The sequence below is a fragment of the Panulirus ornatus genome, chromosome 10 (assembly GCF_036320965.1).
Source record: "Panulirus ornatus isolate Po-2019 chromosome 10, ASM3632096v1, whole genome shotgun sequence".
Classification (NCBI taxonomy): Eukaryota; Metazoa; Arthropoda; class Malacostraca; order Decapoda; family Palinuridae; genus Panulirus; species Panulirus ornatus.
The window spans coordinates 28603949-28629236 of NC_092233.1; the positions used below are offsets into that span (position 1 = coordinate 28603949).

The window sequence follows — 25288 nt, forward strand, 5'->3', positions numbered from 1 at the left end:
CTTCTATATTTGAGTTATCCTTTTTTTTTTTTTTTCTTGTCAATTTGCTATATAGATCACTAACACGTCTCAAGATTTCTGACTCACAGACGGAAATCCCTTCTTTCCTTGAGATCAACTAACGTTCAATTACGAGACATGAACTGGCACATACATACATACACACGTACTCATGGGAATGCAAGTTCGTGTCGTGTGATCTGAACATGTGTTGAATCTCAGGTGAAGAGTGACGCCCGTTTGTGAGTCCTGCTGGTCCTCTTGCTCGACATCTTGAGAGAGGGAGTTAACCAGGCGGGTCACAGCAACTGTCGTCAGCAGTATGTTATACTTCTTAACGATGGATATCATGTGAAATTCTTGTCATCAGAACTTATTGCCGGAAGAAATGACACTTAGGTGTTGGTGACAGAACAACTTTGTGATTTAGAATACATGAAAAGTTTTATTTGATGTAACAACAGACATATTAAAAGAATCATGAAAGAACAACCGACATCAGGAATGTGGCAATAAAACAACAAAAAGGAATCTTAAAGGAAACATAAATGTAACAAGATTGCTGCTGGAAGTGAGGGACGACGTCACTAGGGGGTCTTGGTGAGGATGTCACCAGCGACTCCTGGTAGTGAGGGACGACGTCACTAGGGGGTCTTGGTGAGGATGTCACCAGCGACTCCTGGTAGTGAGGGACGACGTCACTAGGGGGTCTTGGTGAGGATGTCACCAGCGACTCCTGGTAGTGAGGGACGACGTCACTAGGGGGTCTTGGTGAGGATGTCACCAGCGACTCCTGGTAGTGAGGGACGACGTCACTAGGGGATCTTGGTGAGGATGTCACCAGCGACTCCTGGTGAAACAGAAGAGATCACAGTGGTCTTGTTTCACTGAGGGACGACGGCTGAGGGGATTTTGTTGGCTGCAATGTGGACATCACCACAAGTCTGGCCAGTCACGTCCTACTGAAGGAGGCGGACCAGAGCGAACACTGCAGCCGTCACAAGAAGGGAAGGGAGAGTGAGTTCGCCACCGCCAGGAACATCTGTTGGGGAAAGACCATTATGACACTTGAGGAACTTGAGGATAGACATGTCTCTATGAAGTTTCTTAACCTACTCACGCATCTTTAGAGGGTTAAAGAGGCTTCTTTAAAACAAAGGTTTTGTAACAAGAAAAATACAAAATCGTCTATTACGCGTTCACAGATCACTGCTTGTGGAATAAACAGGTGAAATGAGGAATAAACTGTGGAGGTGCGTCAAGACACAACCAGCGCCCCCCCCCCCCCCCCCCACACACACACACGCACACAGTTATCGTATAATATAAACCAATATTGGGAAACGTAGACATATGATTATCATTTCACCTGACAATCAATGTTGCCATTATTCCAAAGGCAACGACGTAAAATTCTTGGAATAACTAATTCTATAATACTCTTAGAGTCTTTGCAGCTCTTGCGACCCCGTGTCTGATCAGTCTGTAGAATTATTGACTGGTTCATTGAATGGTTCATGATGATAATATAACTAATCAATGATCATGCATCATAAGGAAATGATCACAGTACAACTTAAGCCTTCAGTCGTAGTCACACGTGTGTTTTGTCTCGTCCTCAACCATCTCGTTACCACAGAATCCTACTCATGTCTTCATATCGTAATGTTAGAATTGCGATGTTAATGTGAGAGATGATAGTGTCTCTGGTTTTGTGTTTCTGAAGCAACGAACTCTCTTTCAGATGGATTTGCTTTCCCTAAGAGAAATGCATGGTGAGTGGTGAATGACTGAGGTAAGTGTCAGTGTCTCTGGTGGATCACTGGAGGGAGGAGGAGGAACAGGTTCAAGCAACAGACCCGGGTATCGGTGCAGCTGGCGACGTATGAGGGTGCGGGTGAGGCCCCTCACCGTCGAGTCCATGAAGTCGACTCGGTCTTCCGTCACCAGGTCCTTCATCGGACACTCCTTGTTACAGTGTGCCGGCATCGGCGGACGGACTCGGAGCTCCTCTGAAAAGGCAAACACCATTTACTCACGTTATGTGAACGTACCTGTACTCACGTTATGTGAACGTACCTGTACTCACGTTATGTGAACGTACCTGTACTCACGTTATGTGAACGTACCTGTACTCACGTTATGTGAACGTACCTGTACTCACGTTATGTGAACATACCTGTACTCAAGTTATGTGAACGTACCTGTACTGACGTTATGTGAACATACCTGTACTCATGTTATGTGAACGTACCTGTACTCAAGTTATGTGAACGTATCTGTACTCACGATATGAGTAAGTACGTTTATTCACGTTATGTGAACGCACCTGTAATCCCTTCAAGTAGATTTCAACCTTGATGATCAGTAAACGAACGCGTTTTTGCAGGAGTAAACACACATGAGCACAATTTGAAAAGGACGCATATATATATATATATATATATATATATATATATATATATATATATATATATATATATATATATATATAATATAAATAATGAGAGGGGAGGATTTCCAGCCTCCCGCTCCCTCCCCTTTTAGTCACCTTCTACGACACGCAGGGAATACGTGGGAAGTATTCTTTCTCTTTCTTTCTTTCTTTTTTCTTTTATTTTTTTTTTTTTTTTGTTATAAAGTTGACATTGGATCTTTCTGTTGAGCAGGGAAGGAAAGGGATAATATGCATTTCCAGATCTCCAGGATCAATATGATCAAGGGGGACCAGGAAAGTGCACACGTCAAGCAAGATGATGGGAAATGTGGCGGCTAACCTGCTAACAACCAGAGTGACATGACGCTTAGAAAACGACTGTTGGACACGAAGAACACGAGACGGGGGGATCCATAAAGGTAAAGTATCTTCTACATTAACAATTACAGCAAGAAATTAATATCAATATATAATGAATACATATAATGAATACATATGTTTGTAGAACACACACACACACACACACACACACACACACGAATTAAGAGGCCATAGACTTGCAAATTATGTATGAGAAAAGAGTAGAGGGTGACATGATCACTACGTGTGAGTTTCTAGTTTGATGTCATCATTAACCAGGTCTTCGAGTATGAACAGACCAGACGGTGAGTCTCCAACTGGAGGAAACAGATTGCAACACTCGTGCTGTGACAGATTGCAACACTCGTGCTGTGACAGAGACCTGGCAACTAACATCAGTGGTTATTTGTCACCAGAACATCAAGTACGAAGGATCTTAAGGACGTAAACTATATTCTGTGCAGTGTCAAGTAATTCTCTCTGTGTTTCAAGTAAGGCTCAGCCTAGATGTAGACTCTTGTCCATGAATGGAGCCTCCAAAGTAAAAAGAATGAATAGATAAAAGATAAATTAATAACAAATAAAAGTAAAAAACAAGCAATGAGATGTCTCGGAAGATTTACACGAAGAACATTCGTTCGATGTTGGATCATAACCGCAAGAGTGTGGTCAACTGCTGGGAATGGTCCAAAGCGATGCAACGAGAACGGTATCAGGCCTGAGTGGAATGAGCTACGAGGAGGGAAGTGCTCAGTCTGCTTACTCTGGAAGGAAGAAGAACAAGTGAAGAAGGTAGTACTTCCATGCCAACTTAGAGAAAACCACGACGTTAACCCAGGACAAGGGCACAACTGGAACTTAGGCAGTAGAAGTGTACGAAGGACGTGGGGAAGGAGTTCTTAAGCAGCAGACTCGTGGACACGTCAAACATAGCAAGTAAAGTGGAGGTCAGTGCGACCACCATAGGAATATTAAGCTTCTAGATTAACATGACTGAAAATGACATGAAGCAAACCTGCCACGAGAGCCTCAGGCACCCCCTTAGCCTTATGTACAAAGAAGAAATGAACGTACGAGTGTCAGTGAGAAGGACGGCGGGTAAGGGGACGCTCGTGTGGTTGTAGTTGAAGCTCCAGAAGTGGATGCTCTCCGGCTTGGTCAGTTCTCTCATGACTTCGTTCAGTTCCATTCGGCCTTTAAAGCCCATGTCTTCCAGCCGGAACTGAGTCCTTATCCGTTCCTGAATGAAAAGCAGTTTAGTGGCGTCTGTATCACTACAAAGCAAAGGATCAGTGTCAGTGCTTAATCAGATTATTTCATATATATATATATATATATATATATATATATATATATATATATATATATATATATATATATATATATATATATATATGTATGTATGTATGTATGTATGTATGTATGTATACGAACAGAGTGCATATGAACGCGCACCTTAATAGAACATACAAACCTCCAACAGCCAGGATCGAACCCGGGACTCCTGTGCAACAGGGGTGATCATAGCCTAGCAGTAACTCTCCCGCCTGTTGCACAGGGGTCCTGGGTTCGATCCTGGCTGTTGGAGGTTTGTATGATATATATATATATATATATATATATATATATATATATATATATATATATATGCGTGTGTTATCGGACTACGCCTGCTCGAGATCACCTGTGACGGAGCTGTAACATTGGCAAACAACATTTCTCTGCTACCAGAAGTGGCTCATCCCTGAGGTGCAGGAGACTTTGAAAAGGTACTGGCTAACACCAGGACTATTTCACAGAAATTGGTGAAAGGATGATTATAAAAAAGATTATACATAATTAATCTAACGAGTCTCCTATTATGTGTAAGTAATTAAATGTTTGAATATTTACCAAAATCGGTTGACACAAGAGAAAACGGGTATTCATTAATGACGTCAAAAGGCTTCGTCCCAGTTTCGAAACCCTGTGACTAAGTTCACAGCAAGTGCGCCACAGAAGAAATTAGAATCACACGAAAAGCTTCGTTGCTTCAACTGTGCTTCGTACGATCCGTTGTCTTGTTGACCTTTATGTGTGCGTGTCTGTTGTGTGCTGTCCACCGCTCGAAACAGTATTAGGACTAGTGCTCAAAAACGGTGACATCACCCAAGATTAAAGTTTAGAATGTGACGGCTAATATGTTACGGGAGTAAGGAAGAATACCGGAATCAACGGCGATTATTTCGAAAAAATTTGTGATGAGTGAAACGGTTACTGGCAGACTAGCCTTCCTTTCAAACCAGTTCGTCTGTCATCTTCCTCTCTTTCACCCCACAGCGGATGTAGATCGGTACTTTATAGAGAGCATGTGACTTATAATATGACTATAATGTGACGAGTTGACGGGGAAAATATTATACACATTGAGACGGATAATCATCTAACACCAGTTGACTACAAGGACGACTCTCTCTACCACCCAGTGTTGTGTTCCGTTACGTTCGCCTCCTGGACCTTCCTATCAAAGTAAGTAGAAATGTAGTTAGTATCAAGTAGGACTGTGTTGCTTATCATTACCTTGCTGTAACCAGGCTTGGAGTAATTATAAATGTAATTGGTTTGATGAAATTAATTACAAAATTTTCAGAAACTGAAATTGTAGTGTTAGAACTTTAGAAGTAAAGAATTGTAGTCATAAATGTAATTTGCAGTTCAAGTTTCATCCCACTACTGTTACATTATGAAACTTTGGCGTTATGAAGGATATGCGAATGGAAAGCAGATATGAATAGAACGACTCAGTTTAACGACTCACGTTTGAGTCAAGTACATTACTCAGACACCAAAGCAATTGTAGTATGTAATTACATTTCATGTAATTGTAATTTGAGATGATTGTAACCAAGTAACTGTAACTGTATCTGTAATTAACACTTAGAAGAGCAATTGTAACGAAATTGCTAGAATTGCTAGTGACCTCAAATAATGTAATTGCTCCAAGCCTAGCAGTATGAAAGATATTGGAAGAATTTTCAACAAATGTCAGAATTCCTAGAGCACGTCCTAGTGCAGTATCCTGAACAACAGATCTATTCAAGACAACACAAGGTGAGTGGAAATACGCCGTGACAGTTATACTAAGATGTCTTAGGTTTGATGTGAGGATGTCTTGTACTGAACGATGATGAATGATGTCTTGTAGGTTGGGTCCACTGCGAAACTTTTCATGACTTTCGAACCTTCGCCGGCGAATATCATTGATATTACGTGGGACCAGTAGATTATTCAGCTCAGTATGAAATGAATGGTATATCACACATGGGTGGGAAGGCGTGTGTGGGAGGGGACGGAGATGATATCATTAAAACTTAACCCAACATCTTGTGCAACATCGGTGAACGGGACCGGAGGGGAGTGTTGTGCAACATTGTATTGCGGATGACAGGCAGATGATTATTTTTGGTTTCGCGTAACGTCACACTGCGTTTATTGTAACGCCACTCAGAGTTTATTCTAACGCTGCTCTGAGTTTATGATAACTTGACAATGACAGCAAGGTGACAACACAATGTCAGCGTTGATGAGAGCTAGGATTAGTACAGTCGCTAGTCTAGAAACGTAGTCTGGAGGTGGTGCTACTCTGGCCGTGTCTTTAATCATGGATTTCATGCGTGACATTTTTATGTTTGAGTCTAGAACTTGTGAAGACATGAAGATGAAACATTAATGATCAGAACACGACTGCGTGTGAAATGAAGTAGTCATGATATTATGATAGACATATTACAGTACAGCAAAATGAATAGTTATGTCAGTTTTTACAACTGTATGTATAGTACGGAAATGGAATCAGAAGTGAAATTTACGAAGCAAAGTTTCGAATATATATATATATATATATATATATATATATATATATATATATATATATATATATTTTTTTTTTTTTTTTTTTTTTTTAATTTTCCAAAAGAAGGAACAGAGAAGGGGGCCAGGTGAGGATATTCCCTCAAAGGCCCAGTTCTCTGTTCTTGACGCTACCTCGCTAATGCGGGAAATGGCGAATAGTTTGAAAGAAAAGAAAAAAAAATATATATATATTATATATATATATATATATATATATATATATATATATATATATATATATATATATATATATATATGAATGGAGTATTACATCTTGCAGTTTGGCAAAAGGGAATCTGATATATTGCAAACCATTTGTTAATTGTATGTATTCATGTTTCAACATCCTCTTTCTTGGAAGTTTGTTCAGGCTGTCCACCAACAATTCTCACACTAACCATGTAGTAGCTGCCGGAGAACTGATCCTTGAGGGTCGTGGCCTTGTTCCCCAACCTGGTAACCATAGCCAGGAAGTTCCCCTTCCTCTCCGACTCCACTACCCGCTCAAACGTCTTCGGGAACAGCTGTAGTAAATGAGAAATATGTGTATTTACAGTTCAGTAAATTCAAACCTAGCCCATCCCTTCAACATCCCTGGTTATGGTGGTACTTGTCATGTCTCTCTCCGGGTGTTTCATTTAATGTTATTTGTGTTGTCATCTCGCCAACCTTCTGTTCATCCTGATCCATGAGGTTAGTCTTAGATGAAATCCTGGCATAAGGTTAAGTTTATACACACAGTATATCTAATATATGCATGTGTATATATTCCCAATCCTAATTTGGATGACAGTAACCTTCATTGGTAGGGAGGAAGCAACGCTAGATGACAGTAACCTTCATTGGTAGGGAGGAAGGAACGCTACCTGTCTGAAGTCATCATTGGCGATCTGAGAGTTTGAGTTGAGGTTGATGTTCATGATGGAGTCGAGGATGAATGCGCCGCCGAAGTTGATGTCTGAGTGTTTGAGGTAAGGCCACAGCCAGTGTTGGACAAAGTGCCAGCCTCCGGGTCTACCCGAACCGATCTGAAACACAAAAAGTTTAAGGTCTGTCAGAGGTTATAATACTGAGTAATATGACTAGCTGTAAGAATCGCTGGTTCAACATAGCCTTGATATCTTCTACCCCGGAATCTTACAGGGATTAAGAAATACTACGTTTTCTCAAGATTGGGGTTAGCTGTATGAATAATTGAACCTTATGTCCTTAGAAAATGTAGAGCTGAAATTTTAATCTAACATCTTTAGAAGAATTTCGAGTTTTGACCTAGTCTTGTACAAGTCTCCATTTCACTGATAAACCGATGAAGAGTTATGTGGTAGACTGTGTTGCTAGGTGCAGTCCTGTTGCTTCATTCCACTTGCAATGAAGTTTGACAGCGTAAAGAGAGACTGATATAAAGGGTTTAGTGTTACCTACAGTCACCTGGTTTATTGAAACCATGAGTGTTCAGGGCAGTAAGATGCAGCAGTGTGCAGGTTAGAGCGGCCTTATGACCCGCAAGTGTGTTGGTATTGGTGGTTCCCAATTGTCATTGTTAAGTGAGGCATACAGGTGAGACAGGTCGTGTGTTGTCCTAATTATGGGTGCGAAAGGCCTTCATTGTGTGTAGGTTCAGTGGTGTGTTGGACTCTGTGGCAATATGTAGAATTCAGCGGTGTGTGGAACTGTGACACTATGTAGGGTTTGGTGGTGCCATCACAGTGCTCTCCAACCTCTTCAACTCATATATTACTTTTCTGGTTTTACGTTTTACCTTGTGTATCGCTGTTCATTGACGCTCTCAGTCCTGCACTCATACCTCATACATTTATGACCAGGACCAAACAGGAACACAAGGTATGAAGAAAAGCATTTCCCGTATTGGCCCAATGAACTTCGATAAAGATCAGTACGAGTGGTGTTGTTTGGTTAGGATTGGTAAACGTGAATGAGACAAATTTCCCAGTTATTATTGTAGCCCTTCTTCCATCGAAATATGAAATTAGTATAACATTTATCATAGCAAACCGCAGGAAATATCACAAGCAGTCGATACATTACAATATCATGAAAGCAAGGCTACTAAAGTAAGGCCAGACTAAAGGGTATTTCTCAAAATCCTTTGTCATCGGTGTCAGACTGACACATGAAGTAGTAAAATGCTTTTCTTTTTACAGTATGTACTCATATTTCCCGCCCCATTTTGAATCCGAAACAGCCATGTGTCATATATAGATACCATATATCACTTTCACAAATTTCATAGCTGCCAGTTTCTTTACAAACAAGTTGGTAGGTGTGCGAGTATAGAGCGTGCATCTGGCAGCTGCATTGGTGAAACGCGCGTCTGGCAGCCACAAACATGAACACGACGTCATGGGAAGAAATATTATGTAAATAATGTAACACTGTATCAGTTTATGTTCAGCAAACGACGACGATGATGATGATGATGATGATGTAATTTTAGTGAAAAGCTATGACAAATTTTAGAAGAATATTTGGATCCTGTAATGACATTTACAATGCGGAAGTAGACTGACAGACTAATGTGCGTGCTGCTATGGAAATACAGATGCCAAAGAAGTTTCTTCTTTTACGTCTTTTAACATTATGTTGATCTTCATTGTAATAATTAGTATGAACCGTACTGAACACAGAAAAGTATTTTTTAAACGTCCAAATATTCTACGTTTGCATGATGTCATCTTTTAAGATATATTGTCTAACATTTTTTCCGCATAAAGACTGATTAAGATGAGCATCTCGTACTCAGAAGGCTCGGCAGACCACTAGTGGTGCGCTTGTGTGTGGTTCTGAACCAGTGATGTATCAGACGGCATAACGTTACGAGTGAAGCAGCCAACCAGAACGCTGACGCTCTGGACCACTAAGGCTTACGTTAGTGTTGGCATGCCTGATAACGTTGTCAGAGAGGCACAGATTTTCAGAACTCACAAAAACACTTCTCTTATGTATGCTCTCATTCTGGTGAGACTAACGTGATCAAAGGTAATAATAGAGTCGCCTGAAGAGCTGGGCATGAAGTCCCTAAGGGCGGTTATTGTGCTCGGAGGCACAGGCTTGATGTAACATCAACCGAACCACAATTGTTCACTGTAGGTGGAGGGTACAGATGTTAGTGTTCACTACAGATGGAGGGTACAGATGTTAGTGTTGACTACAGGTGGAGGGTACAGATGTTAGTGTTGACTACAGGTGGAGGGTACAGATGTTAGTGTTGACTACAGGTGGAGGGTACAGATGTTAGTGTTGACTACAGGTGGAGGGTACAGATGTTAGTGTTGACTACAGGTGGAGGGTACAGATGTTAGTGTTGACTACAGGTGGAGGGTACAGATGTTAGTGTTGACTACAGTTGGAGGGTACAGATGTTAGTGTTCACTACAGGTGGAGGGTACAGATGTTAGTGTTCACTACAGGTGGAGGGTACAGATGTTAGTGTTCACTACAGGTGGAGGGTACAGATGTTAGTGTTGACTACAGTTGGAGGGTACAGATGTTAGTGTTCACTACAGGTGGAGTGTACAGATGTTAGTGTTCACTACAGGTGGAGGGTACAGATGTTAGTGTTCACTACAGTTGGAGGGTACAGATGTTAGTGTTCACTACAGTTGGAGGGTACAGATGTTAGTGTTCACTACAGGTGGAGGGTACAGATGTTAGTGTTCACTACAGGTGGAGGGTACAGATGTTAGTGTTCACTACAGGTGGAGGGTACAGATGTTAGTGTTCACTACAGGTGGAGTGTACAGATGTTAGTGTTCACTACAGGTGGAGTGTACAGATGTTAGTGTTCACTACAGGTGGAGTGTACAGATGTTAGTGTTCACTACAGGTGGAGAGTAATACATCCTCGTCTGGTCCTTACGTCATGTTCCTTGGTGTTAAGATCAAAGGCCACGAAGATAGTAGTGAAGTTCTTTGCGAATGTTTTTGATCGTATGGCGGACGTGAATAATCTAGCGGTCTCTAGCATGGCAGCGACACCAGCCCCGTTGTTGAAGATAGGGTCACTGATGCCGTTCGTGTCGTAGTCTGCACCAACAAGCAGCACAGCTCCTTGCCTGTTGCTCACAGCCTCCGAGATGCCAATGATGTTCACACCAACCTGAAATCACAGATACGTTTTGTTTTACTGTAGGCTGGATGGCCAGACCACGGCAGGATACAGGTTATCACAGGTATAATCAGTTAATGATTTAATGTGTAGCTTTCCTGGAATGATTATATTGATAGATTATAGGTATTCAATGATGATCACATAATGTACAAACTATCGTAACCAAGGGCAGATCATATTCACTTGGACTGAACGATATAATTTCATACAGGTACGATTTTTTTTTTTGGGGGGGGGGGGAGAGAATACTCGAGACTGAGTGACTTGATTCGTCTTTCACCTCGGTCAGTACTGCTCAGGAGTCATCTTTAACCTTCAGATTCTTTAGAGTGAAGTTACCAGCAGCTTAGGAATGTAGACTGAACTCAGTAGTCGCATGAGACATATCGTAGCTTTGGATTTTAAACTGCACTTACTACGTTTGTGACGTTACCGATGCCTAAGGGATCAGACTCAATGGTGGAGTTGAACTTCTGCTCCACAACCTTGAGGCCGTAACTTTTGAATCGGTCCTTGATGTATTTCTGGGCTTTGAGTCTCTCGGTGTTGAACCTGTCGCTGGGGAACCTCTGCGTCGTGAAGTGTCGCAAGTGCTGGACCAGGTTCACCTCGAAACTTGACATCACTGAGGATACGAGGGAATGTTAAGGTCAGATATTACCTGCACTATACTTGAAAATACTCCTTACAGACAAGAGAGAATAATCGTTGCCGTACACAGTCCACCTGAGTTGTATGTTACAAGTTATAAATGACAGATACGATACTTCATTCACATGGGAAGGATGGCAGTCAGGGTGTCTTTAGATATTGTGCCCTTACTAACGAGAAATTAACAACACCGTGTATGTATATGTCATCGTACACCGTTTTCTACACCTACTAGCAAGTGTCCTATCTGTTGCTACTACCATTCACTCCACATCACTTTGACAGACATCAACATCGGCCCGGCTGCTCGTAACCCTACACAACTGCTCTACATTGCTATACATTGTATTCACTCATCCATGACCCGATAGCTATGGTTACTGACCTTCCTACACACAAACCTCCCGTAGATGGCGAGTGACACAGATGTCTGACCACGGCCACCAGAGGCCTCCACTTGAGCCAGACACAACATCTATGTTAAGATCGGGCTGGTGAGTAGACACAGGTGACAGCCGTCTTTGACCTAACGTTTTGGCCTGTGCAGAGGCCTCCTTCACAGGGACTTCTCTCTGAAAAAGGCTTTTGCACAAGCCAAAAACTTAGAGAAATAAAAGTCAAAAGTTTTCACCTGTATTTACTCGCCATCACAATCCACAAGGTTATCACAAGATTATGTTAGTGTGTGGCTGGTGAGGGAGGGATTGAGGGGTTCAGGTCTGGATGACTTTAAGGTACAGCTGTGAATACCTTCTTCACTATTGACGGGAGAGACAGATTCGAAAAAGCTGAGAAATTTGAGATGTTTGTTGGAAGGGTTCTTAGATGCGGGCTGGTCATGAGAAGGTTAGGTAGAAAAGAAAACTAGGAGCTTCAGAAATCCTCGTACTCAACCGAGGTCCTGCATTGTCAGTGAGTCAAGAAATCTGCTGGGTGGGGAGGTGGTCGCAGGGACTTAAAAACAAAGTCCTCGAGAATAGCGACTTATCTTGTTTATTGGATGTTTCAACTTCAAGATGTCATCATATGTAATGGGGGTGACTAGACAGCTAACTTTCAGCTGTACAGTTCTCGTTCCTGAAAAAGTCCTGGTCCTACAGGTGTTGACCTAAATCAAAGATACATTTATCAGTGAGTCGGTTCTGTTTGTAGATGAGCGATGTTGGTCTTAATGTTCCTACGACGAGGAGTTTTTAATCCCAAGATCAAGATGAACTTTATTCACGACTAGCCAGTCATTTAGTGTGATGAAACAAGGTTAACATGGTTGACCAGAATTAGGTCTGGTTCCTCTGTGGTACGTTAACATTGCGACACATTAACTACGGCTGTCATCCCAGAGTAAGCTGAGCTGATGTAAGGTCGTTTAACTATAGAGAGATAAGTATGGTAACGTGTAATCTCTGGTGGGTCACATCTGAAGATTTTTATCATATAATCTACTAGTGAACAGGCAAGCAGGCGTTAGCGGTAGCGACTGACCAGCGAGTTCTGTAATTTAGACAAAACGTTCGAACTTGCAGGTTTAGCTCCAGAGTAGCTTACGAGTACTGACTCAGTGGTATGTACGCACACTGCTGAAACCAGCCACGGCTCAACTGTCTCACTTCCCGAAGACAATGTCAGACGTGCGTGAGGTCGGCCCTTGTCATGTCATGCCTCTCGCCTCAGGGCCCATGAGAGTGGGGGGGGGGGGGGGGGGTTACATCGTACCAAGGACCAGGGATTCAAAAGGAGGTTCGGGAATTTCCTGGGATCTCAGAAAATGTTTGCCTGTATTGAAGACTACCATTCACATTTTGTATGAGCCTACATAGTCAATAGATTCTTACAGCACATAGTATAAAACTGTAGTGGATGAATACAGGATGACTAACGGTGAAAGGAAGGGAACGTGAAAGTAACTTTGTACCCATGATAAGATTCCTGTCAGATGCCCTGTCTCGCCTTACTCGAACTCGAGAATTAGCTAACTGGGATGTGAGTTTGATTGGAAAAAAAACTGGAGGAAGTGAAGTGTTTTAGATATCTGGGAGTGGACTCAGCAGCGGATGGAACCATGCAAGCGGAAGTGAGTCATAGGGTGGGGAAGGGGGCGAAGGTTCTGGGAGCGATGAAGAATGTGTGGAAAGAGAGAGCGTTATCTCAGAGAGCAAAAATGTGTATGTTTGAAGGAATAGTTGTTCCAACAATGTTATATGGTTGCGAGGCGTGGGCCATAGATAGGGTTGTTCGGAGTAAGGTGGATGTGTTAGAAATGAAATGTATGAGGACAATATGTGATGTGAGGTGGTCTGATCGAGTAAATAATGAAATCGTAAGAGAGCTGTGTAGTAATATAAAGAGTGTGGTTGAGAGAACAGAGGAGGGTGTGTTGAAATGGTCTGGAAAATGGAGAAACAGGAAATTGCATCACTAACCCCTGCCTCAGCGAGGTAATGTCAGGAAAACGGAGAAAAAAGGCCACATTCGTTCTCACTCAGTCTCTAGCTTTCATGTCTAATGCACCGAAACCATAGCTCCCTATCCACATTCAAGCCTCATATACCTTTCCATGATTTACCCCAGACGTTTCACATGCCCTTGTTCAGTCCATTGACATCACGTCGACCCCTGTATACCACATCGTTCCAGTTCACTCTATTCCTTGCACGCATCTCACCCTCCCGTATGTTCAGGTCCCGATCGCTCAAAATCTTTTTCTTTCCATTCTTCCACCTCCAATTTGGTCTCCTGCTTCTCCTTGTTCCCTCCACCTGTTACATATATATCCTCTTTGTCAATCTTTCCTCACTTATGCTCTTCATATATCCAAAACATTTCAACACAACCTTTTTTGCTCTCTCAACCACACTTTTTTTTTTTTTTTATTTCCACACATCTCTATTAACCTTTCATCACTTACTTGATCAAACCACTTCACACACACACACACACACACACACACACACACACACACACACACACACACACACACACACACACACACACACACACACACACACACACATATATATATATATATATATATACATATATATATATATATATATATATATATATATATATATATATATATATATATATATATTGTCCCTAGGGATAGGGGCGAAAGAGTACTCCTCACGTATTCCCTGCGTGTCGTAGTAGAAGGCGACTAAAAGGGAAGGGAACGGGAGCTGAAAATCTTCCCCTCCCGTTTTTTACTTTTCCAAAAAAGGGGAACAGAGAAGGGGGCCAAATGAGGGAATTCCCTCTAAGACTCAGTCCTATGTTCTTAACGCTATCCCACTAACGCGGTAAATGCAAGAGTTTTGGAGAGAGGGGTGAGTATGTAGTCTGTTGTGGTTGAGAGGGCCTGGGAAGTGAGTCACTTGTTCGCTGATGATACAGCGCTGGTGGCTGATTTGGGTGAAAAACTGCAGAGATTGGTGACTGAGTTTGGTAAAGTGTGTGAAAGGAGAATTTTGAGAGTAAATGTGAATAAGAGCAAGGTTATTAGGCTTAGGAGGGTTGAGGGACAGGTTAATTAGGATGTAGGTTTGAATGGAGAAAAATTGGAGGAAGTAAGGTGTTTCAGATATCTGGGAGTGGACTTAGCAGCGGATGGAACCATGGAAGTGGAAGTGAGTCACAGGGTGGGGAGAAGGGGCGAAGGTTTCTGGGAGAGATGGTGGGTGGATGTGTTGGAAATAAATGTTTGGGGACAATATGTGGTGTGAGGTGGTTTGATCGAGTAAGTAATGAAAGGGTAAGAGAGATGTGTGGTAATAAAAGAAGTGTGGTTGAGAGAGCAGAAGAGGGTGCATTGAAATGGTTTGGACATATGGAGAGAATGACTGAGGAAAGATTGACAAAGAGGACATATGTGTCAGAGGTGGTTTGAACAAGGAGAAGCGAGAAACCAAATTGGGGATGGAAGGATGGAGTGAAAAACTGTTTTGAGCGATCGGGGCCTTAACATACGGGAGGGTGAGAGGCATGCGAGGAATGGAGTGAATTGGAACCATGTGGTATACCGGGGTCGACGTGCTCTCAATGAACTGAACCAGGGCATGTGAAGCGTCTGGGGTAAACTATGGAAATGTCTGTGGAGCCTGGATGTGGATAGAGAGCTGTAGTTTCGGTGCATTGCACATGACAGCTGGAAACTGAGTGTGAACGAATGTAGCCTTATTCATTTTGTCTTTTCCTGGTGCTACCTCGCTGAAGGGGAAGGGGGGGATGCTAATTCCTGTGTGGCGGGGTAGCGACAGGAATGGATGAAGGCAAGCAAATATGTACACGTGTATATATGTATATGTAAGTATATGTTGAATTGTATATGTTTTTATATGTGCGTGTATGTGTTTATATATATATATATATATATATATATATATATATATATATATATATATATATATATTATACTTTGTCGCTGTCTCCCGCGTTAGTGAGGTAGTATAAGGAAATAGACGAAAGAATGGCACAACCAACCCACATACACATGTATATACATACATGTCCACACACGCACATATACATACGTATACATTTATATACATATATATACAAATGTACATAATTCATACTTGCTGCCTTTATTCATTCTCGTCGTTGCCACCCCGCCACACATGAAATGACAACCCCCTCCCCCCGCATGCGCAAGAGGTAGCGCTAGGAAAAAACAACAAAGGCCACATTCGTTCTCACTCAGTCTGTAGCTGTCATGTATAATGCACCGAATCTGCAGCTCCCTTTCCATATCCAGGCCCCATAAAATTTTCCATGGTTTACCCCAGAAGCTTCACTTGCCCTGGTTCAATCCATTGACAACACGTCGACCCCGGTATACCACATCGTTCCAATTCACTCTATTCCTTTCACCCTCCTGCATGTTCAGGTCCCGATCGCTCAAGATCTTTTTCACTCCATCCTTTCACCTCCAATTTGGTCTCCCACTTCTCCTCGTTCCCTCCACCTATAACACATATATCCTCTTTGTCAATCTTTCCTCACTCATTCTCTCCATGTGGCCAAACCATTTCAAAACATCCTCTTCTGGTTGGGCCATTCTTCCTTTGTTTCTGGCCCTACCTCGCTGACGCGGGAAACAGCTATTAAGTATAATAGATTATATATACATTTTTTTCATACATATTCGCCATTTCCCGCGTTAGCAAGGTAGCGTTAAGAACAGAGAACTGAGCCTTAGAGGGAATATCCTCACTTGACCTCCTTCTCTGTTCCTTCATTTGGAAAATTGAAAACGAGAGGGGAGGATTTCCAGCCCCCCGCTCCGTCCCCTTTTAGTCGCCTTCTACAACATGCAGGGAATACGTGGGAAGTATTCTTTCTACCCTATCCCCAGGTATAAGATTATATATATATAATACTTTGTCGCTGTCTCCCGCGTTAGCGAGGTAGCGCAAGGAAAGAGACGAAAGAATGGATAAAACCACCCACATACACATGTATATACATACACGCCCACACATGTACATATTCATACATGCTTTCTTCATCCATTCCTGTCGCCACCCCGCCACACATGAAATGACACCCCCCTCCCCCCGCGCGCGCGCGAGGTAGCGCCAGGAAAAGACAACAAAGGCCACATTCGTTCACACTCAGTCTCTAGCTGTCATGTGTAATGCACCGAAACCACAGCTCCCTTTCCACATCCAGTCCCCACAAAAATTTCCATGGTTAACCCCAGACGCTTCATATGCCCTGGTTCAATCCATTGACAGCACGTCGACCCCGATATACCACATCGTTCCAATTCACTCTATTCCTTGCACGCCATTCACCCTCCTGTATGTTCAGGCCCCTATCGCTCAAAATCTTTTTCACTCCATCCTTCCACCTCCAATTTGGTCTCCCACTTCTTGTTCGCTCCACCTCTGACACATATATCCTCTTTGTCAATCTTTCCTCACTCATTCTCTCCATGTGACCAAACCATTTCAATACACCCTCTTCTGCTCTCTCAACCACACATCTCTCCTACCCTTTCATTACTTGATCAAACCACCTCACACCACATATGGTCCTCTAACATCTCATATCCAACACATCCACTTCCTCCGCACAACCCTCTCTATAGCCCATGCCTCGCAACCATATAACATTGTTGGAACCACTATTCCTTCAAACATACCCATTTTTGCTTTCCGAGGTCACGTTCTTGCCTTCCGAACATTCCTCAACGCTTCCAAAACTTTTGCCCCCCCCCCCCCCCCCCCCCCCCCCCCCCCCCCACCCCCGCGTGACTCACTTCCGCTTCCATGGTTCCATCCGCTGCAAAGTCCATTCCCAGATTCTAAAACACTTCACTTCCATTTTTTCTCCATTCAAACTTACCTCCCAATTAACTTGTCCCTCAATCCTTTTTACCAAGCTCAGTCACCAACTTCTGCGGTTTCTCACCCGAATCAGCCACCAATGCTGTATCATCAGCGAACAACTGACTCACTTCCATGGAGACATCACGCACCCCTGCCGCAAACCGACATTCACTGGGAACCAATCACTTTCCTCTCTTCCTACTCGTACACATGCCTTACATCGTTGGTAAAAACTTTTTACTGCTTCTAGTAACGTACCTCCCACACCATATGCTCTTAAAACTTTCCACAAAGCATCTCTATCAACCGTATCACATGCCTTCTCCAGATCCATAAATGCTACATACAAATCCATCTGTTTTTCTAAGTATTTCTCGCATACATTCTTCAAAGCAAGCACCTGATCCACACATCCTCTGCCACTTCTGAAACCACGCTGCTCTTCCCCAATCTGATGCTTTGTACATGGCTTTACCCTCTCTATCAATGCCCTCCCATATACTTTCCCAGGAATACTCAACAAACTTATGCCTCTGTAATTTGAACACTCACCTTTATCCCCTTTTCCTTTGTACAATGGCACTATGCATGCATTCCGCCAATTCTCAGGTACATCATCATGATCCATAGATACAATGAATATCCTTACCAACCAATCAACAACACAATCAATCCCTTTTTTCATAAATTCCACTGCAATACCGTCCAAACCCGCCGCCTTGCCGGCTTTCATCTTACGCAAGGCTTTCACTACATCTCTGTTTACCAAACCATTCTCCCTGACCCTCTCACTTCGCACACCACCCCAACCAAAACAACCTATATCTGCCACTCTATCATCGAACACATTCAATAAACTTTCAAGATACTCATTCCATGTCCTTCTCACTCATCACTATGTATATATATATATATATATATATATATATATATATATATATATATATATATATATTTATTTTTTTATTATACTTTGTCGCTGTCTCCCGCGTTTGCGAGGTAGCGCAAGGAAACAGACGAAAGAAATGGCCCAACTCACCCCCATACACATGTATATACATACGTCCACACACGCAAATATACATACCTACACAGCTTTCCATGGTTTACCCCAGACGCTTCACATGCCTTGATTCAATCCACTGACCACGTCAACCCCGGTATACCACATCGCTCCAATTCACTCTATTCCTTGCCCTCCTTTCACCCTCCTGCATGTTCAGGCCCCGATCACACAAAATCTTTTTCACTCCATCTTTCCACCTCCAATTTGGTCTCCCTCTTCTCCTCGTTCCCTCCACCTCCGACACATATATCCTCTTGGTCAATCTTTCCTCACTCATTCTCTCCATGTGCCCAAACCACTTCAAAACACCCTCTTCTGCTCTCTCAACCACGCTCTTTTTATTTCCACACATCTCTCTTACCCTTACGTTACTCACTCGATCAAACCACCTCACACCACACATTGTCCTCAAACATCTCATTTCCAGCACATCCATCCTCCTGCGCACAACTCTATCCATAGCCCACGCCTCGCAACCATACAACATTGTTGGAACCACTATTCCTTCAAACATACCCATTTTTGCTTTCCGAGATAATGTTCTCGACTTCCACACATTCTTCAAGGCCCCCAGAATTTTCGCCCCCTCCCCCACCCTATGATCCACTTCCGCTTCCATGGTTCCATCCGCTGCCAGATCCACTCCCAGATATCTAAAACACTTCACTTCCTCCAGTTTTTCTCCATTCAAACTCACCTCCCAATTGACTTGACCCTCAACCCTACTGTACCTAATAACCTTGCTCTTATTCACATTTACTCTTAACTTTCTTCTTCCACACACTTTACCAAACTCAGTCACCAGCTTCTGCAGTTTCTCACATGAATCAGCCACCAGCGCTGTATCATCAGCGAACAACAACTGACTCACTTCCCAAGCTCTCTCATCCCCAACAGACTTCATACTTGCCACTCTTTCCAAAACTCTTGCATTTACCTCCCTAACAACCCCATCCATAAACAAATTAAACAACCATGGAGACATCACACACCCCTGCCGCAAACCTACATTCACTGAGAACCAATCACTTTCCTCTCTTCCTACACGTACACATGCCTTACATCCTCGATAAAAACTTTTCACTGCTTCTAACAACTTTCCTCCCACACCATATATTCTTAATACCTTCCACAGAGCATCTCTATCAACTCTATCATATGCCTTCTCCAGATCCATAAATGCTACATACAAATCCATTTGCTTTTCCAAGTATTTCTCACATACATTCTTCAAAGCAAACACCTGATCCACACATCCTCTACTACTTCTGAAACCACACTGCTCTTCCCCAATCTGATGCTCTGTACATGCCTTCACCCTCTCAATCAATACCCTCCCATATAATTTACCAGGAATACTCAACAAACTTATACCTCTGTAATTTGAGCACTCACTCTTATCCCCTTTGCCTTTGTACAATGGCACTATGCACGCATTCCGCCAATCCTCAGGCACCTCACCATGAGTCATACATACATTAAATAACCTTACCAACCAGTCAACAATACAGTCACCCCCTTTTTTAATAAATTCCACTGCAATACCATCCAAACCTGCTGCCTTGCCGGCTTTCATCTTCCGCAAAGCTTTCACTACCTCTTCTCTGTTTACCAAATCATTTTCCCTAACCCTCTCACTTTGCACACCACCTTGACCAAAACACCCTATATCTGCCACTCTATCATCAAACACATTCAACAAACCTTCAAAATACTCACTCCATCTCCTTCTCACATCACCACTACTTATCACCTCCCCATTTGCGCCCTTCACTGAAGTTTCCATTTGCTCCCTTGTCTTACGCACTTTATTTACCTCCTTCCAGAACATCTTTTTATTCTCCCTAAAATTTAATGATACTCTCTCACCCCAACTCTCATTTGCCCTTTTTTTCACCTCTTGCACCTTTCTCTTGACCTCTTGTCTCTTTCTTTTATACATCTCCCACTCAATTGCATTTTTTCCCTGCAAAAATCGTCCAAATACCTCTCTCTTCTCTTTCACTAATACTCTTACTTCTTCATCCCACCACTCACTACCCTTTCTAATCAACCCACCTCCCACTCTTCTCATGCCACAAGCATCTTTTGCGCAATCCATCACTGATTCCCTAAATACATCCCATTCCTCCCCCACTCCCCTTACTTCCATTGTTCTCACCTTTTTCCATTCTGTACTCAGTCTCTCCTGGTACTTCCTCACACAGGTCTCCTTCCCAAGCTCACTTACTCTCACCACCCTCTTCACCCCAACATTCACTCTTCTTTTCTGAAAACCCATACAAATCTTCACCTTAGCCTCCACAAGATAATGATCAGACATCCCTCCAGTTGCACCTCTCAGCACATTAACATCCAAAAGTCTCTCTTTCGCACGCCTGTCAATTAACACGTAATCCAATAACGCTCTCTGGCCATCTCTCCTACTTACATAAGTATACTTATGTATATCTCGCTTTTTAAACCAGGTATTCCCAATCATCAGTCCTTTTTCAGCACATAAATCTACAAGCTCTTCACCATTTCCATTTACATATATATATATATATATATATATATATATATATATATATATATATATATATATATATATATATATATTCAGCCATTAGAAAATTTTCCCTCAAGGCCAAAACTTGAATGAAAAAAAGAAAATCCTAAAGAAATATTAGAGTAAGAAGTGAAGAGAAAGTTAAAGTTTTTGAGGCAGTAGGAAACGTACCTTTTAAAAGGAACAGATCGTAATTGTTAGTAAAAACGTAAGAATCTATGAAGTTCCAAAACATTAGTAGAGCTGACGTAAGTCACACAAGCCTTCTTCAAGTGACCAATGAGAGCACAGCATCCTCGTGCTATGCTGTCTTACTGAGTGTTACTTGGTCAGATGTCGACAAGGAGCCAGAACTGGGAAGCAGAAGCTGAGGTAACGTACTGTATACAGAAGAGGGGAAAAAATGTGGTGTAGTGGGTTAACTTTTAGGTCAGCTGGGAATTATCTCCCCTTTATATGATTGGACCAAGTGTCCCAAAGAGAGGAAAAATCTTCGGCATCTGAACACACTCCCTGTTTCCTGGAAGAAGCCTTATGTATTTGTTTACTGGGGAGTTTCCAAGATTAATCAGGTGTTCCATTGATACCAAGGTTATTGATTGTGTTTTGTGATAAAATCAAAGGGCCATCACTGAAGATGAAGAAAACTTGTTAGACTTGAATTAGGTTACTCGTAACACACTGGAAAACCGCGTCCAAATCTAAGAATCTAGAAATAGTCGTAGCAAAACCAGAGTAAGATCAACAAGAGAAGATGGAGCAGATTTGAAAGAACCAAAGGAATGTGTTTGTTGGTAGTTAGTATTTAACTTATTTGGGTTATCTGCTGTAGAAAGGAACTGTTGATAAGTAAGAGACAGAACAAAACCTGTTGAAAATGAAAACGAAGAAGCAAATCTTCAACAACTACAGAGAGATCGGCCAGAGAGGAAGAACAGAAAGAGGAAGGAAGGCTCGAAAAGGAGAGCTTGGTGATCAGAATCCGAAACCATATCCTTTGAGAAGCTTTTGAAATACGAAGTGTAGTTAGAAAGGTTGCAGACATGGTACATAGTAACATGGTAGGTGTCTATCTTTTATGTCACTTAAATCTTTGGATGACAATTGGGGTTAATGTCGCTAATGTAGCGTTATTTGCTGTTTGAAAACGAGAATTTGGTGTCTGAAAAACTGATGAATATTCGTGAAATTGAAGAATGGAATATGAACTTATCCACAGAAGGCGTCTGTAGGATCATCAGCCTATGCTGGCCATGCACGGTCATGACGCCCCTTCATGATGCAAAGTAACAAGACCGACCACAGAGCCCCAGTGTGACCCTGAGAGTCTTGAGGGCGACCTCGGCCCAAGTGCATTATATCAGAGCGACACATTATGATCGATGAATTTAGCTTTTGAACTTCACATGGAGGCGTTATGGTCATCGTCCATAAACATTTTGGCACGTCTTAAATTCCCTTAAAACCTCAGCGCTCAAAGTCGATGCTAGGCAGTTGCCTCAAGTCGCGAGCTGTTTGAGTTGGATGAATCCAGTCTAGTCAGCTTCCATCCCAGTCTGGTCACAAGGGACGATATCCGGATCAGTCGCTGCGTCCCCAAACCCAAGTTGGATTCCATGCGATGGAAACGCGGAACTTCTCCAACCCAAGAGAAAAAGTTTCAAATGCAACCCTCGGGCGGAAAGATCGATTTTCTAGAATGTCAAAAGGATCCTGACGCTTGACTCTTAAACTGCATGAATCAGTGATCACAGATGACTAATGCGCTTGTCTGATTTGACGATTGCGTAATTATATCGAAGAAAAAACGGCAGAAAATGTTAACAAGGGATGTGGTCCTTCTACATGACAACTCGTCAGTCCACGAGCTTAACCCAGGTTGCAAAGGTGCGGCTCCTGTGTGTGGTTCTCAGCAACTCTGCCTCCCTCCTCCTAGCCCAGACTTGCACCCATGTGATTATCATCTGCTTCGAGATCTAAAACCGCACCCGTGTGGTGGCCGCTTTGTGGAGAATGAGGAGCTGCTTTGACCAGATACTGGAAGACGTCTGTCAGGCTGTGGCATCACAGCTTCGAAAACAAATTGTGCAAGTACACTGAGGTCGTTTGTGGTTATAGTGAAAAACAGAATCAGAAATGTTTCTGTCTTTTTATCTTGAAGCTTGTTTGTAAAACCCTCTTGACTGCTCCCATATCAAGAGGTACGACATAGTATTCCCTAAAAGTCTCTCAGAAAGGATGACCAGAAGGTATGATCATGAGAAACAATATCACAAACGGATCTCATCCTACAGAAGTCAGCCATTCTGATAACTGGATATACTTGATCCTCAAAGAAATGGGCGAGTCGAGTAGAGACTCGTACAATTATTGGTGATAAGATAACACACATTTTGGTCACTGTGGTCGACAATACATTTGCTTATCAAGGAGATACGCCGGCTTCCCATGCTCTCTCTCTCTCTCTCTCTCTCTCTCTCTCTCTCTCTCTCTCTCTCTCTCTCTCTCTCTCTCTCTCTCTCTCTCCTAACACTGATATGGTGTTGGCAGAAGCTGTTGAGTTAAACTGATGGGGCTCGTGAACCGGACTCGGCCACAGCCAGGTTAATACAAGAGGCTTCGATGCAGCATCACCGATGATGACCACAACCTGCATCACTGATTACCTGGAAACGTACCTCAAACTGGCACCAGGCCACTGCCACCACCAGCAGTCACACTGGTGGCACACTGCATGGTGGCAGTCACACTAGTGACACACTGCATGGTGGCAGTCACACTAGTGACACACTGCATGGTGGCAGTCACACTAGTGACACACTGCATGGTGGCAGTCACACTAGTGACACACTGCATGGTGGCAGTCACACTAGTGACACACTGCATGGTGGCAGTCACACTAGTGACACACTGCATGGTGGCAGTCACACTAGCGACACACTGCCCTCTGCACGCTGGCAAGGTACCAACCTAAGTCAACCAGTTCTCCTCCGCACAAACATGCCACATTGGAAGGTGTTGCGCCTGGAGAGCATCTAGCTCGGCAGCTTACCGTCCGGCAATGATAGGAAGGACTGAGGATGGTTGAGGAGCAAGATAAGATGCAGGATGAACGATAGAGGATGACATATGACACAGCTCTAGAAAATATGGTTAAACTATCCATGTCTTTAGTGCGTTGAGATCTTATCACATGTTATGAATCAGCTGTATGGACCCAAGATGTTTAGGAATTGATCTTTCAGAACTGGGACCCTTGATCCCACCACTGGGACCCTTGATCCCAGTGGGTTGGCAGGAGGGCAGAGAGGTACGTAGCCTTGTTCCTTGTGGTAGGTTTGTTGTCCTGTTACCGTTCACCGAGCAAATGGTGCAAGAAAAATAAAGCTGAGTAGAAAAGAGAGACGGACTTGCCGGCTTCCACCCGAGCCTTTACCTCCCAGCGGCACCAGCAGCAGTAGCACCACCACCAGTCTCATCTTGGTCCCTCCTTCAGCGCCTCCCTCAGAGAACTGATTTTTCTTTCGCCTCGTTCCCTCCTGGAGCTGATGACGTCACAGACACCCAGTGGTTGTAGCGAGTCAGTTCAGCACACGACGGCCGTCCACACACCTGTACTGTATCCACTCAACTGGTAGGGGCTCCGGGTGGGTGACTGCCTCTCTTACTGTGTGTATCAACCCATCGTTATCAGTGAGATGTCATATTCACGAGTGCTGGGGGTCTCACTATTGCTGGAATAAGTACCATGTGTGGCTGAGACCCAAGAGGGGTTGTAACCTACTGCTTCTCGTATTTTTGTGAGATTTCGTTACTCTTATTTCTGTATATTAAAGCTCCAGCTTAAGCTCCCAGAGCTTTATGTATATCT

The 25288-nt window shown here is 42.9% G+C and overlaps 1 protein-coding gene across 1 annotated transcript; it reads right to left on the reverse strand.

The window, feature by feature from the left end:
- Positions 1–418: 418 nt before the first annotated feature.
- On the reverse strand, positions 419–25063 carry LOC139750866 (uncharacterized). Its single transcript, XM_071665671.1, has 8 exons — positions 24854–25063; positions 11234–11442; positions 10566–10805; positions 7555–7716; positions 7087–7212; positions 3872–4037; positions 1860–2012; positions 419–1042 (listed from the first exon to the last, which is right to left on the reverse strand). The coding sequence occupies exons 1-8, from the start codon at positions 24894–24896 to the stop codon at positions 960–962; spliced, it is 1182 nt and encodes a 393-aa protein (XP_071521772.1). The 5' UTR covers positions 24897–25063; the 3' UTR covers positions 419–959.
- Positions 25064–25288: the final 225 nt, after the last annotated feature.